At 38.3% G+C, this 14,996-nt stretch overlaps 2 protein-coding genes and 1 pseudogene across 3 annotated transcripts; 2 read left to right on the top strand and 1 right to left on the bottom strand.

The window, feature by feature from the left end:
* Positions 1-1,333: 1,333 nt before the first annotated feature.
* LOC148762336 (secreted RxLR effector protein 161 pseudogene) lies at positions 1,334-2,098 on the bottom strand (annotated as a pseudogene).
* Positions 2,099-8,160: 6,062 nt separating this feature from the next.
* On the top strand, positions 8,161-10,906 carry LOC18597697 (wall-associated receptor kinase-like 15). Of its 2 annotated transcripts, none has more exons than XM_088806754.1 (3): positions 8,161-8,935; positions 9,550-9,612; positions 9,712-10,906. In XM_088806754.1, the coding sequence occupies exons 1-3, from the start codon at positions 8,161-8,163 to the stop codon at positions 10,758-10,760; spliced, it is 1,887 nt and encodes a 628-aa protein (XP_088662880.1). In that variant the 3' UTR covers positions 10,761-10,906. The 2 variants fall into 2 exon arrangements, with proteins under 2 accessions (XP_088662880.1, XP_088662881.1); XM_088806755.1 differs by having other exon boundaries at positions 8,360-8,935; positions 9,718-10,906.
* A 1,707-nt stretch (positions 10,907-12,613) lies between these two features.
* LOC18597696 (wall-associated receptor kinase-like 20) lies at positions 12,614-14,896 on the top strand. Its single transcript, XM_018120878.2, has 3 exons — positions 12,614-13,388; positions 13,540-13,602; positions 13,821-14,896. The coding sequence occupies exons 1-3, from the start codon at positions 12,614-12,616 to the stop codon at positions 14,894-14,896; spliced, it is 1,914 nt and encodes a 637-aa protein (XP_017976367.2).
* Positions 14,897-14,996: the final 100 nt, after the last annotated feature.

The raw sequence follows: 14,996 nt of genomic DNA, 5'->3' as shown, positions 1-14,996 counted from the left end.
AACAATTGTTATCCTCTTAATTTAGCTAAAAATACTTCACATTTGGCTTTGTATAGTGAGTTGGATATATCAGAAAAGTGGCACAGGAGATTTGGACATGTCAATTACAGCTCATTGTCTCTAATGTCAGCAAAGAGTCTAGTGGAAGGCTTACCTGGGATTGTAAAACCATCTAAGCTTTGTAAAGCTTGTCAACTTGGAAAGCAGACTAGGAAACCATTTCCTAAGCAGAGTGGATGGAAGGCTTCTAGAAAGCTTGAGTTGGTGCATACTGACATCTTTGGTCCCATAAAAACTGCTTCACTCAGTGGAAGCAAATATTATATCATCTTTATTGATGATTATTCTAAGTTTTGTTGGATATTCTTCTTGAAAGAGAAGTCTGAAGCTTTGAGCTACTTCAAGAAGTTTAAAGCAGCTGCTGAAAATTTCTCTAGTCAAAAGGTCAGAACCTTGAGGACTGACAATGGTAAGGAGTATACTTCTTCTGTTTTTGAGCAGTATCTTGAGTCTTTGGGAGTGCAGCATCATTTAACAATTCCATATAGCTCTCAATAGAATGGTAAGGCTGAGAGAATAAATAGAACCTTAGCAAAGATAGGGAGATGCTTACTATACTAGATGAAGATGCCAAAAGTATTTTGGGTAGAAGCTGTAAATACAGCTAATTATCTACTAAACAGAGCTTATACCAGGGTCTTGAATAGCAAAACCCCTTATGAAATGTGGTTTAAACATAAACTAAGAGTGTCTCACCTCAGAACCTTTGGAAGCATCTGCTATGCTATGGTTCCAAATGCAAGGAGGTCCAAATTTGATCCAAAGTCTATTACAGCAGTGTTGGTTGGCTATAGTGAAGTTTCAAAAGGCTACAAGTTATATGATCCTGAGCTGAAGAAGATCTTTATAAGCAGAAATGTAGTTTTGATGAGGGACAAAGTTAGAATTGGTCTAATAAAGGTGCTGATCAATATAATTTCACTAGTACAGCTGATGATGTTGAACTTTTGAGAATATTTATAAGAGAGAATTTCATAAAAGAGATAAATTGAAAACAAGGAATGATTGATTATTTCACTGCTGCAGTAAGTGTATTTATACACAAATATTGAAAGGATAAGAGCAAGAAACAGTTACTCTAAAAGTAGGGGATCAAAGACAGCACAACTTATAACTGCTGTCTTTTAACGGCTCACAACATGTGGCCTTTATTTCTAAAAAAAAACTGCTTAACTGCTTAAGGATAAAATTCTAAGTCATGTGTTTTGATATATGGACATCCTTATCTTTGAAGTGTTGATGTCATGCTCTGCAACCGAGACTTTAAATTCCATTACACCTCCTTGAAGTCGACGTTGCCCATTCCCAGTTTGCTTCTAAGCAACTCAAATTTTTCTCTGCATAATCCCTTAGTAAAAATATCTGCTATTTGATCATCAGTACCACAGTAATTTACAACAACTTCATTGTTCGTCACAGCTTCTCGTATTACATGAAACTTTATCCTGATGTGTTTGGTTCTACTATGATTAATTGGATTTTTAGCCAGAGCAATAGCAGACTGATTGTCTAACCAGAGAACAGTTGGATTTATTTGTTCAAACTTCAAATCCAAAAGTACCTTTCTAAGCCACAGAGCTTGATTTGTTGCAGACGTAGCAGCCACATACTCTGCTTCAGCAGAGGATTGAGCAACAATGTCTTGTTTCTTTGAGTTCCAACTGAACATAGCACTTCCAAAAGAAAAACAGTATCCACTGGTGCTTTTTGAATCATCATAACTCCCAGCCCAATCACTATCACTATACCCTTCCAATTCTTTATTTTCAACTTGTCCATACAAAAGACCATAATTTAGAGTCCCTTTCACATACCTCAAAACTCGTTTTGCAGCAGTTAAATGAGTCTTTGTAGGTGATTGCATAAATCGAGAAAGCAGACTAGTGGTATACATTATATCTGGCCTTGATGCTGAGAGATATAGCAAGCAACCAATTAATTTCCTATACTGAGTAACATCAACCAAGGTACTTCCATCATCTTTACACAGTTTGGTTCCAGTAGTAAGTGGTGTAGACACAGGCTTACAACCTTCCATCTTAAATCTTTTTAGCAGCTCTCCTGCATATTTTTTTTTGATGCAAGCAGATAAGGTCTGACCTTTGCTGAATTTCCAAACCAAGGAAATAACTCATTTCACCCAAGTCACTCATATCAAACTCAGATTTCATTTTATTTCTGAAGCTGTTCAAATCAGATTTATTTGGTCCAGTTATAAGTAAATCATCTACATAAACTGAGACAATAAGTTGGATTTTACCCAACGAACTCTTCACGTATAAGGTGGGTTCACTTTCACTGCGAAAGAATTTGTTACTCCTTAGATAAGCATCAATTTTTTTATACCAAGCTCTTGGTGCCTGCTTTAAACCGTAAAGAGCCTTGATCAATTTACAGACTTTGTCTTTTTTGCCTTTCTCAACAAATCCTTCAAGCTGCTCCACATAAATATCTTCACTTATAGTCCCATTTAAAAACGCAAATTTAACATCCATGTGCCAAATCCTCCATTTTTCCCTTCCTGCAAGTGCTACAAGAAGTCTAATGGTGTCATGCCTTGCCACTGGAGCAAAAGTCTCAAAAAAATCCACACCATGGACTTGAGAAAAACCTCTCACCACCAACCTGGCTTTCAATTTATTTATTGAGCCATCAGAGTTTAGCTTGGTTCTGAAAATCCACTTTACACTGATAACTCTTTGATGTTTTGGTCTATCAACCAAAATCCAAGTTTGGTTTCTTTTAATCATTGTCATTTCAGCCTCCATAGCAAGTTTCCATTGTTCATCAGATGCAGCTTCAATATAGGAACATGGATCAGTTATAGCAACGTTACATTGCTCATAAATATCTTGTAAAGATCGAATTCCTCTTACTGGTATGTCATCGATATTATCATCTAACTCATGTCCTGCTTCTTCTTCAAAAACATCCAGGTTTACCGCAACATTATCATTGTTATTTTCTGCAATTTCATTCTTCATCCAATTCCAGTGAATGTCTTCATTGAACACTACATCTCGACTTATGAAAACTTTCTTTGTTTCAACATTAAACAATCGATATCCTTTTGAAACACTGTTATAACCCAAGTTGATTGAGATTTGGGTTTTTGAGTCCAGTTTGGTTCTTTTCTGCTGGGGAACTTGGGCATATGCAATGCAGCCAAATACTTTCACATTTGAAATAGATGGTTTATATCCATGCCAAACTTCAAATGGTGTCATTGAATTTAAAGCTGTAGTGGGTATTAAATTTTGCAAAGTCACAGCAAAATTTGCAGCCTCTGCCCAAAAGTATTTTGGCATTTGTTGCTCAAATAATAGACATCTGATCATCTCCATAATAGTACGATTCTTCCTCTCGCTCACACCGTTTTGCTGAGGACTGTAGGGTACTGTAAGAAATTGCTTGATTCCTTCTTGAGTTAACAGGGCTTTAAACTCATTTGAAGTGTATTCTGAGCCATTATCTGATCTTAAGGCTTTAATTTTCTGATCAGTTTGCTTCTCCACAAGAACTTTGAACTTCATAAAGTATTGAATGGCTTCTGACTTTTGCTTAAGAAAAAATATCCAGCAAAACCTACTGAAATCATCAATAAACAAAATGAAATATTTGTTTCCATTGAGTGATAAAGTGCCAATAAGACCACAAATATCAGTATGTATGAGTTGCAACCGATTTGTGGCTCGTGTTTGACTTTGTTTAGGAAAAGGATGCCTGTTTTGCTTGCCCTGTAGACAAACTTCACATGTTTTCTCAACTTCAGTAATTATTGGCATATCATTGACAAGATTCAAAGATCCCATGTTCTTTATGAACTGATAGTTGATGTGGCCTAATCTTCTGTGCCACAACCTAGCTTCATTTGAAACACATTTATAAGCCATATGACCTGCTTCATTCAAATCTAATGGGAAACATTTGTTTCTCATTTTTACAGTTGCTATTTCTCTACCAGATGGGTCAAAAATCGTGCACAGTTCATCTTTGAACAAAAGTGAATTTTTTTCTTTCACTAACTGCCCTACACTTAGAAGGTTTTGAGTAACTTCAGGTGCAAAGCAAACATTTGCAATGGTTTTCATACCTTTCTTAGTAGTGATACCAACAGTGCCACGACCTTCAATTTTTAGCAAATTTCCATCTCCAATTTCTAGCAAATTTCCATCTCCAATTTCCACAGTTGACTTGTAGGCTTTATTTAGATCAAGAAAATTCTTAATCTTACCTGTAATATGCGTGGAGCAGGCACTATCAATCAACCAAATACTGTCTTTTTTTGAGTCATTTGATTCAATAACCATAAATAGTGTTTCTTCAGCATCTTCCTTTTGTTCCACAATTGCAGCTTTTTCTTCAACCTGATTTTCTTTGTTTTTGCAAACTTTTTCAACATGTCCCTTTTGATTGCAAGCTCTACAATTTACAGGAGGCCTATACCAACAATATCTCTCAATGTGATTCTTCTTTTTACAATAGGAACATGGTGGAAATCGCCCTTTCTTTCCTTGTTTCTTTTCTTCATACCTCTTGTCTTTGTCTTTCTTCTCATATTCAGACTTCTTGTGACTTCCACTACTGGTTCGTTTGTCAACTCTTCTTGCAGCCAAGGCTGCTTCAACATGGTCTTCTTGCCTTAATGCTCTGCGTTGCTCTTGAGCTTGTAAAGCATTTATTAATTCTGATACTGACATAGTTGTCAGGTCCTTAGAATCCTCTAGAGAGAAAATTTTTGATTCGAATTTTTCAGGCAAACTTACCAAAAATTTATTGACAACTCTTCTTTCTATTATATTTTCACCAAATAGTCTTAATTGATTTACAACTCTTAAAACTTTATCAGAATAATCCTTCATCGTTTCTTCATCTTTCATTTTTAGCACTTCAAATTCTCTCAACAAATTTAAAATCTGTATTTGCCTTGTACGATCACTACCATGAAACTCTTCCTTTATCTTGTCCCAAGCTTCCTTTGCAGATTCACATGCCATGATCCTTACAAAGATTGCATCCGTGACAGCAGAGTGGATGCAAGACAAAGCTTTAAACCGTTTTGCTACTTCTTCATTGTATTGCTTCATTTGAGCAATTGTTAGGTTGGCTTGTCGGGCAGAAGGATCTCCTCCTACTTCCACAACTTCCCACAAGTCGAAGGCCTTTAGATATGCCTTCATTTTTACAGCCCACATGGGATAATTGTTGTCATTGAAAACTGGAGGAGCAGCAATGCTGTAATTGGAGGAAGCCATTTATTTTTGAAGTCTGACAAAAAGAACAGATAAAGAAAAATTTTTTTGTAAAAGATAAATGTTTTGAAACTATTTTGCCAAGGTCCCTTAAGATCACTCAAAAACGCTCTGATACCATGTTAAACTTTTGAGAATATTTATAAGAGAGAATTTCATAAAAGAGATAAATTGAAAACAAGGAATGATTGATTATTTCACTGCTGCAGTAAGTGTATTTATACACAAATATTGAAAGGATAAGAGCAAGAAACAGTTACTCTAAAAATAGGGGATCAAAGACAGCACAACTTATAACTGCTGTCTTTTAACGGCTCACAACATGTGGCCTTTATTTCTAAAAAAAAACTGCTTAACTGCTTAAGGATAAAATTCTAAGTCATGTGTTTTGACATATGGACATCCTTATCTTTGAAGTGTTGATGTCATGCTCTGCAACCGAGACTTTAAATTCCATTAGATGAAGAGTCACAGCAAACTGCAACTAATGTTGATTATGATCGGAGGATGAAAGTAAAGCAATTAAAGGTACAAGGAGCTTAGTTGACTTTTACAGTAGATGTAATGTAGCATTAGTTGAACCAGCAAGCTTCAAACAAGCTCAGCTAGATGACCACTAGAAATCAGCTATGGATGCTAAAATGGAGATGATATCTAAGAATGGGACATGGATTCTTATTGATAGACCAGCTGACAAAAACATCATAGGAGTGAAATGGATTTATATAACCAAACTTAATCCAGATGGTTCTGTCAACAAGTACAAGGCTCGGTTGGTGGTTAAAGGGTATGCTTAACTTTATGGGGTTGATTACATGGAAACATATGCTCTAGTGGCCAGACATGACACAATAAGGATGCTTGTTGCTTTGTCATCCAAGGAGGGATGGAGAATTTATCATCTGGATGTCAAATCAACTTTTTTTAATGGCATTCTTTCTGAAGACATTTATATTGAGCAGCCTAAAGGTTATGTGCAGCAATGGTCTAAGAAGAAGGTATGCAAGCTTATCAAGGCATTGTATGGCCTGAAACAAGCTCCAAGAGCCTAGTATACTAGAATTGATGAATACTTCAAGAGTTAGGGGTTTTTGAGAAACATCAATGAATTAACCTTGTATGTGAAACATGAGCATAATACTGTGGAACTTATAGTAGCATTATATGTGGATGATCTTCTAGTTACTGGACTAAAGGGTAAGTATGTGTCTAAGTTTAAATCCCGGATGAAGGAAGAATTTGAGATGACTGATTTAGGGGTTATGACTTATTTCCTTGGTATGAAAGTGGTGCAAGGTACTGATAAAGTCATACTGCATCAAGGCAAATATGCTCAGGATTTGTTAAAGAAGTTTAATTTGAGCATGTGCAAGGTAGTAAGTACTCCATTGTGTACTGGTGCTAAGTTCAGTGTAGCAGATGGTGCTGAGAAAGCCAATGGGCAGCTATATAGAAGCATTATTGGTTCTTTACTTTATTTAGCAACTACTAGGCCGGATATAATGTTTGCAACATGCTTGCTATCAAGGTTCATGCAGAGTCCTTCAGAAGTACACTTTGCTGCAGCTAAAAGAGTTCTAAGATATGTTAAAGGGACTGTGAATTATGGACTGGTATATATGAAGCAGGAGAGCAGTCAGCTGATAGGCTTTTCTATAGTGATTGGGCTGGTTCTTTGGATGATTCTAAAAGCACAGGAGGGTTCTGATTTTCTTTTGGAAGTGCTGTGTTTGCTTGGAGTTCCAAGAAGCAGCAAGTTGTAGCTCAGTCAACACCTGAGGCATAATACATTGCTTGTGCAGCGGCTACCAATCATGCTTTATGGTTAAGGAAACTACTGGATAAGCTGAGTTCAAGCTGAACAAGGGAACACTGATTAATGTTGACAATTTATCAGCAATAGCAATAGCTAAAAACCTTGTTCAACATGGTAGAACGAAGCATATCAGGGTTAAGTACCATGATTTAAGAGAAGCTGTAAAGGAGGGTGAAATAGAGTTAGCTCATTGTTCAACTAATGATCAATTTGCTGACATTTTTACAAAGAGCTTGGGAAAGGAAAGATTTGAGTATTTGAGATCATGTATGGAGCTCAACAGATTAAGAATGAAGGGGTTGTGTTGAAGATTAATACTTAATCTGTGAAGTTAGATGACTAAAGTCATTGGCAGGAAGCAACAAACAGAAGGTTAAGGAAGTTTGTTCAAGGAAAGAAACGTTGTTGTTAGGGATTTAATAAGCTTAGTGATATGATGGTTTCTTGTGGCGTTTAACTTGGTTTAATTGTTCAGTTGCTATACGTAGTATTTTGATGTTGTTTTGCCTGGTTATCATTTTCTGTTTTCAATGCTCAACGGTCATGCTTCTTCTTCTTCTTGTTTTCTGCTGAAGTTGTATTTCGATTGGTGTGAAGTTTTTCCTCTTGATCCGATTTATGAGGAAAGTTTGTAATTGCTTAGCATAAATAAAATTTTGAAAATTGGATCGGTGTGCTTTTTGGATCCAATATTTTGAGCTGAATTTTTTTCTTTGTTCTTCTGCTCAACAAAACTTTCTGAACTTTTTCAAGTAAAATTTCTCAGAAATTCTTTAATCAGCTGTGTAGCTGTTTTCTTCAGGATACATTGTCCCTATTTAGCGGCATGTCCTCCAATATAATGAAGAGAGAGAGAGAGCCATATGCCCTAATTTTAAAGTGCATTGGAAGAACAAATTTGGGCTGTTTGTCAGGTACGAGGTTAAATTGAACAACAATATGTAAAATAGAACTATATTAAAAGCCAGAATCAAGCGTGCTCGAGTTTATTTTACTCTAAGTTTTTCACTCCAGCCTTTAACAAAGACGAAAATGCTACCTCTTTTGATTCTGACAATGGCAATGCTGGTCTCTACAGATCCTGTCATGGCCTTAAAGCTCTGTCCGAACTGTGGCCGAATGTCAGTGCCATATCCGCTTAGCACCGGACCAGATTGTGGTGACCCCTGGTACAAAGTTCGCTGCAATGCAGGAACACTCAGGTTGGATGGTCTCAATGGATCATCCTACATGATCACTTCTATCAATCCGATGACTCAGACCCTGATCATCCGTCCGCCAGGTTTTGCCCAGAACACCTGCATGGCAGCTGATTTTGGAAGCCAAGGAATTCAGCTAGACAGCAACCTCCCTTTTAACATAACTAGCACCAACACTGTCATGATCATGAATTGTAGCATCGCGGTCCTGCAAGAATATGCAGCGCTCAATTGTAGCTCGACAAGCATCTGTCATGACTACATAAAGGGCAACCAAGAGGCCAGAGCAAAATGTAGAGCATTACCGGTTTGCTGTTGGTTTGTAACAGGGGGAACTGTACATGCCCACAGAATCAGGGTTCGCCCTGAAAGATGCTCAGCTTATCAAAGTTTTGTGAATTTGGATATGAACTTGCCAGTCAGTAAGTGGCCTGCGCCAGGGCTGGAGATAGAGTGGCTAACGCCAGAAGAACCAAGATGTAAGCTGCCGGAAGATTGCAATGGTTTATTGAATTCAGTGTGCTTGCCAGATCCGGTAAATGTTGGGCAAAGAAGGTGCTTATGCAAGTCCGGGTTTCAATGGGACCCCATCCATGGAATTTGTCGAGGTCAGGACAAAACTTCTAGTATACCATTCTACTTTCTGTTGAACTGGAATAGGTTATACAATTGAGTCCACCATCAGTAATCGCAGATTGAGATAGCAATCATGAATTAGTTCTTCTCAAAATGTTTTAGAAAGTTGAAAAGAAGAGATTGTTTAATAGAAAGTCCTGCATGAATTGTTAAAAACAAGAGCATATTATGTCCCTAGAATGACACGTTTCCTCTGCTCTTGGAGCCTGTGAAAATGCATGTGGAGTTCAATTTTCAGGCTTCTCGCAGCTTAAAGGCGTGGTGACATGAACCAAGATCTGGAAGATCTTCATTAAATTTCGAACAGAAAATTTGAAATTGCAGGTTGCCAAGCTGGTCGCATGTGCAAATGCGTACAAACCTTTTCCCAAGAATCCATATTCGAGTAGAACAATGTTGGAAACACCAGCATCTAAAATTTACTTCCGGGGGTAGTTAAGACCTGGGATGAAGAAATGTCAACTAGTACTTTAGTATTTTTTTTCTAGTTAAATGAATGATAATGAAAGAAAGTTGTCTGTTATGCTGCAATAAAACCAAGTAAATTGAATATTTTTAGGACACTGAACTCCCTTTTTGCTCTTAGATGTGAAGTGTAAACATGGGAGAAGTTGCAAGCATCAAAAGAAGAAGACATCCATCCTTGGAGGTAAAATGTCAGCGCCTCTTTTGGATCTAAAACCAATCTGATTTTGCAATTAATTAGATAAATCTTTCTAGCTAATCTAGGGTTATTTCTAATGTCTAGGTGCAGCCTTTGCAGGAGGTGCAATCCTAATTGGACTCATTATTACCATTGTTATAATCTACAAGCAACGGAAGCACTGTGAGAGAGAAGCTGAAGTCAGTTTAACAAAGGCCCATAAAGATCTGTTAATCTCCAACACTGGCAAACTGGCCAAATTTTTCACTAGCAAAGAGATAGCAAAAGCAACAAACGACTTCTCCAAAGACAAACTCCTTGGCTCAGGAGGCTTCGGTGAGGTCTTCAAGGGCATTCTTGATGATGGAACAAGGATAGCTGTCAAGCGAGCTAAGCTTGGAAACGCCAAGGGCGTTGATCAAATTATCAATGAGGTCCGAATTCTTTGCCAAGTGAACCATAGAAACCTAGTCAAACTCCTCGGCTGTTGTGTTGAGCTACAGCAACCTCTTTTGATATATGAGTACATCCCAAATGGTAACCTTTTCGATCATCTTCATATGGCCTTCTCAGGTAAAGGGGTTACACTCTCATGGCACCGCCGGCTTGGCATTGCCTACCAGACAGCACAAGGTCTTGCCTATCTCCATTCTTCTGTGGTTCCACCTATATACCACCGTGACATAAAATCAAGCAACATTTTGTTAGATGAGAATCTTGATGCTAAAGTTTCCAATTTCGGGCTTCCCAGGCTTGGTTTGAGTGATGTGAGTCATGTTACAACTTGTGCTCAAGGAACTTTAGGTTATCTTGACCCAGAATATTACCTTAACTTCCAATTGACTGAAAAGAGTGATGTGTACAGTTTTGGAGTAGTTTTATTGGAGCTATTGACTTCCAAGAAAGCAATTGATTTTAACAGAGAAGAAGAAGATGTGAACCTGGTGGTTTTTGCTAGGAAAATTCTCAAAGAAGAAAGGTTCATGGATATCATCGATCCTAATCTTATACAGGGAGCTGGCAAAATGGAATTAGAGACAATGAAGGCTCTGGGATTTTTAGCAGAATCATGTTTGAATGAGAGAAGGCAGAATCGACCTTCAATGAAAGCAGTTGCTCAGGAGATTGAGAGTCTTATGAGTGTTGTCAAGTGAATAGTGCCAGAACCATTTAGCAAATACATTGCATTTTTAGTCATTACAAAATGACAAAATATTTGCAAGAGAGTTCTTATTTGTAGCAGCACCTTTAATAATTGCCTTTTTCTCTCTTGTATTTTGCCAAGAGAATTTTTTGTTTATGTGCTTTTCTTTTTCATCTCATAATTAATTATACAATAGCAATAAGTAATGCTGCCCTCACTGCTTAAATTCCAATCTGATTAAGCTTATTGGAACTTACCTAAATTTTCCACAGGCCAACTGCTCTTTTCTTTCTGCGCCCCCATCCATAAGCATGTTACAACTGCAGATGTGATATGGCAGCATTTTTGTGCATTAGAATTAAATACAGATTTTTACCCCTTAAATGTAAACTGTCAAGGCATAACAGGAAAATGTTGCAAACAGGTCAGGATCATAGATGTATTACAGGACAATTTATGATTTAATTGAGTTTCCTTTCCTGGAGCTAATATCATAATTCATCCAATCCTTCTTTTTTCTTGTTCAATTGGAAATACCAGATTTATTCTATTTGATCTTTCTTGATTGCAGATTAACCAAATAAAACTTTGATTAAATAGTTATCCCTCTTCTTACTTCATGTTCTGAATGCTTCTTCACTTGGTGTTCAACTACAGTCCATCTTTTTTCCTGGAGAGCAACTAGATCATGTGCCATGGGAATCTGGCAAAAGGGGCTTATAGTTTATTTCCAATGGAACAAAAACCGGAGAGATCATTGTGCTTTCCAATATGATAGGAAGCTTATTCGTATTGCAGACGCATTAGCTTCCAATGTGAAGCAGACATTTAAGTTTAAACCATGGAATATGGTCTAGGAAAACACACTTGCAATTGGTGGATTAGGGAACACTGTGTTATGGGATGCTAAATGGAAGTTCTGCAGCCTCGGATCTCGAGATTCCCAGAGGACATTGGAACATATTCATGCATGGTAAAACTGATGCATATCAGCAGGCCAGATCCTTGTTGTTTCACCGAGGGAATGGGATTGACCCTGGACCACTACAATTATGTTGAAATTTAAAAACATGGAGAACGAAGCAATACACAGTTTTTAGCTAAAAGCCTTGGAGTCTAGAGTGTTCAAACTAAAATTTGGCCAGGCAGCAGGGCCTTTGGTTCTGAACCTATTGCTGTTATGATGATTAGTACATGCATGAGAAGAGCTATGCTTCAACCTGAGCGGTGTGGAATTTGAAATTTTGGTGTACTCTTAAGTGACCTAATCCTTCACCTCCTTTATGACAGAGTTGCTAACTTGAAGAATAAACTTAAGATCTCAAATATTTGATCAGGGAGTGATAGAGTTAACAGGTTGAAGTTAAGTAACTTCATAGAGGCGTGGAGAGCCCGAGATCTAAGGAAAGTGTAATCATCACCATGGTGTGAAAGCATTAGCACATCATTTCAGAGCAGTGAACCCACATCTCTTCCCAAGAAAATGTTGGCTGCATTGAAGAAACCTAAACTACTTTCGTACATTGGACGAAGTTGACGGTTGTCTTCTTGTTTTCACACTCCATATAATAATGCTGAAGGAACACTCTAGGGTCAGTTTAAAAGACAAAACTGCCCACTTCAAACCACACTAAGCTTTAGTAAATTGACAGATTTCCTTCGAAATATGTAAACAACAGATTTCCTCATTTAAAATCACAAACTGATTACATTAGTCTATGCTAGTAACCTGACCAATATTGTCTTTTCAGAGTCCGGAGTACTTGCAATGCTTCTCTGTTGTGACATAGACTGGTGCCTAACTTATATAGTTAATACCCTTACAGTTTAATTTAACTGCAAAAACCACCAATTTTTCCTCCAATGGAGAAATCTGTATTCTCAATATTGATCTTTACGGTAGTACTAATATCATTTGCAGGGTGTGCAGCTGCCATGGTTCGTTGCAGTAATTGTGGCCGCATTCCAGTGCCTTACCCACTTAGCACTGGGCCTAATTGCGGTGATCAAGCCTATAAGATTAGGTGCACTGCAGGGGCACTATGGTTTAATGCTCTAAAGGGATCTTACACGATCACATCCATCAATCCCCTGACTCAGCGGATAATTCTCCAACCCCCAAGCCTTTCCGGTGGCACTTGCATTTCAAGTGATATCAGCACACAAGGAATCCAGCTTGATGATAATCTTCCCTTCAACATAACTAGCAGTAACACTGTTTTGTTGCTGAACTGTACGAACGCAATGTTGCACTTGCAAGCACCCATAAATTGTACATCAACAAGCATATGTCATAACTATATCAAGGATAATGCAGCCGCGTGCATGAATACTCCATTGTGTTGCGTGTTCAAGACTGGCGGGTCACAAACTGCGTATGTGGTGAGGATTCATGATGGAGGTTGTCTAGCATATCAGAGCTTTGTGAACTTTGACACTGTCAACCCTCCAAAGAAATGGCCTGAGCCTGGTTTGGAGATAGAGTGGGCTTTGCCACAAGAACCGGTTTGCAAAACGCCATTGGATTGCAAGAACTTGTTGCATTCGAAGTGCTTGGCTGATCCTGTGAATGTTGGATCTTCAAGGTGCTTGTGCAACAAAGGGTTTCAGTGGGATCCTATCAACGGATTGTGTCAAAGTAAGTAACCACTTTCCCTTGAATGTGATCAAACCCAAGTTGAATATAGCAGTGAAGCAAAATAGGGATAGAATTTTACCTCTTGAATGAGCAAAAATGACTCAGACACAGTTCAAAGGAATATAATGCTTACTCTCTTCTCTTTGTTTAGGTGCAAAATGCCGACCAGGGAAACGCTGCAAAAACCCAAAGAAGCAGACAGTACTCATTTGTGGTATGTGTGTGCCAGCGTAGAACTAAAATTCACATAAAAAATCATGTTAGGGTAACCTCTGTTTCACATTCCAAGTTCTGCTGAATTTGCACTACTCTTATCTTTTTCTCCAAGTATTTAGCAATTTAGCAAATCTAGTAAAAATGTGATTATACTCTACCTGAGTCTACCAGGTTCTATGCCAGGTAGTGTTTGTGATGGTTACTACATTTTTTCAGGTATGGCTGCTGCGCTGGGAGGAATTTCACTTGCTATAATGATTGGAATTCTAGTGTACAGGCAACGTCAGCGTGTAAAGAAAGAATTGCAGAAGAATCTAATCAAGGAGAGGGAAGAGATATTAAATGCCAAAAACCATGGCAAATCAACCAGGGTCTTCACTGGCAAAGAAATAACAAGAGCAACCGACAACTTCTCTGCAGCAAACCTCATAGGATCCGGAGGTTTTGGCGAGGTCTTCAAGGGCGTTCTTGATGATGGAACTGTAACAGCCATCAAACGTGCAAAGCTTGGGAACACCAAAGGTACTGATCAAGTCCTCAATGAGGTTCGAGTTCTTTGCCAGGTGAACCACAGGAGCCTGGTAAGACTCCTTGGCTGTTGTGTTGAGCTTGACCTGCCTCTCATGATATATGAGTTCATCCCCAATGGAACATTGTTTGATCACCTCCATTATCACCTTTCTGGCAAATATGCTCCCCTCACATGGCAACGTCGGCTACGCATTGCTCACCAGACTGCAGAAGGTCTTGCTTATCTCCACTCCGCAGCAGTGCCACCCATTTACCATCGTGATGTGAAATCAAGTAACATTTTACTTGATGAAAAGCTCAATGCCAAAGTTTCTGACTTCGGGCTCTCCAGGCTGGTTGAGACAACAGAAGCAGGTGATAGTCACATACACACCTCTGCTCAAGGAACCCTTGGATATCTAGACCCAGAATATTACCGTAGTTTTCAGCTTACAGATAAGAGTGATGTTTATAGCTTTGGGGTTGTTCTCCTTGAGCTCTTGACTTCTAAGAAGGCTATAGATTTCAACAGAGAAGACGAGAACGTGAATTTGGTGGTTTACATGAAAAATATAATAGATGAAGAGAGACTGATGGATGTTGTTGATCCAGTTCTCAAAGAGGGAGCTACAAATTTAGAACTGGAAACAATTATAGCATTGGGGCTACTGGCAGCATCATGTTTGGATGACAAGAGACAGGACCGACCTTCTATGAAAGAAGTGGCTGATGAGATTGAATACATTATCAGCATTGCTACGGGTGAGGTTTCTGAAGTGTAGATGCAAGGATTGGCACAGCCATGATTTTTGGTTGACTGGATGTTATAGCCCCAAATCAATTGTAAAAGTAAAATGAACTCAGAGATTTCACTAGTTCTAG

Source organism: Theobroma cacao, chromosome 5 (genome assembly GCF_053813885.1).
Source record: "Theobroma cacao isolate CCN51 chromosome 5, ASM5381388v1, whole genome shotgun sequence".
NCBI lineage: Eukaryota > Viridiplantae > Streptophyta > Magnoliopsida > Malvales > Malvaceae > Theobroma > Theobroma cacao.
The sequence above is the reverse complement of the archived record's forward strand: the minus strand, read 5'-3'. Positions and strand labels throughout refer to the sequence as shown.

Bases quoted from the DNA above. Each gene is read 5' to 3' on its own strand.
- LOC18597697 (XM_088806754.1), top strand. From the start codon at position 8,161: ATGCTACCTCTTTTGATTCTGACAATGGCAATGCTGGTCTCTACAGAT. The intron at 8,936-9,549 runs GTCAGGACAAAA...TTTTGCTCTTAG, and splicing joins CATCCATGGAATTTGTCGAG to ATGTGAAGTGTAAACATGGG. The intron at 9,613-9,711 runs GTAAAATGTCAG...TCTAATGTCTAG, and splicing joins GAAGACATCCATCCTTGGAG to GTGCAGCCTTTGCAGGAGGT.
- LOC18597696 (XM_018120878.2), top strand. From the start codon at position 12,614: ATGGAGAAATCTGTATTCTCAATATTGATCTTTACGGTAGTACTAATA. The intron at 13,389-13,539 runs GTAAGTAACCAC...CTCTTTGTTTAG, and splicing joins TATCAACGGATTGTGTCAAA to GTGCAAAATGCCGACCAGGG. The intron at 13,603-13,820 runs GTATGTGTGTGC...ACATTTTTTCAG, and splicing joins GCAGACAGTACTCATTTGTG to GTATGGCTGCTGCGCTGGGA.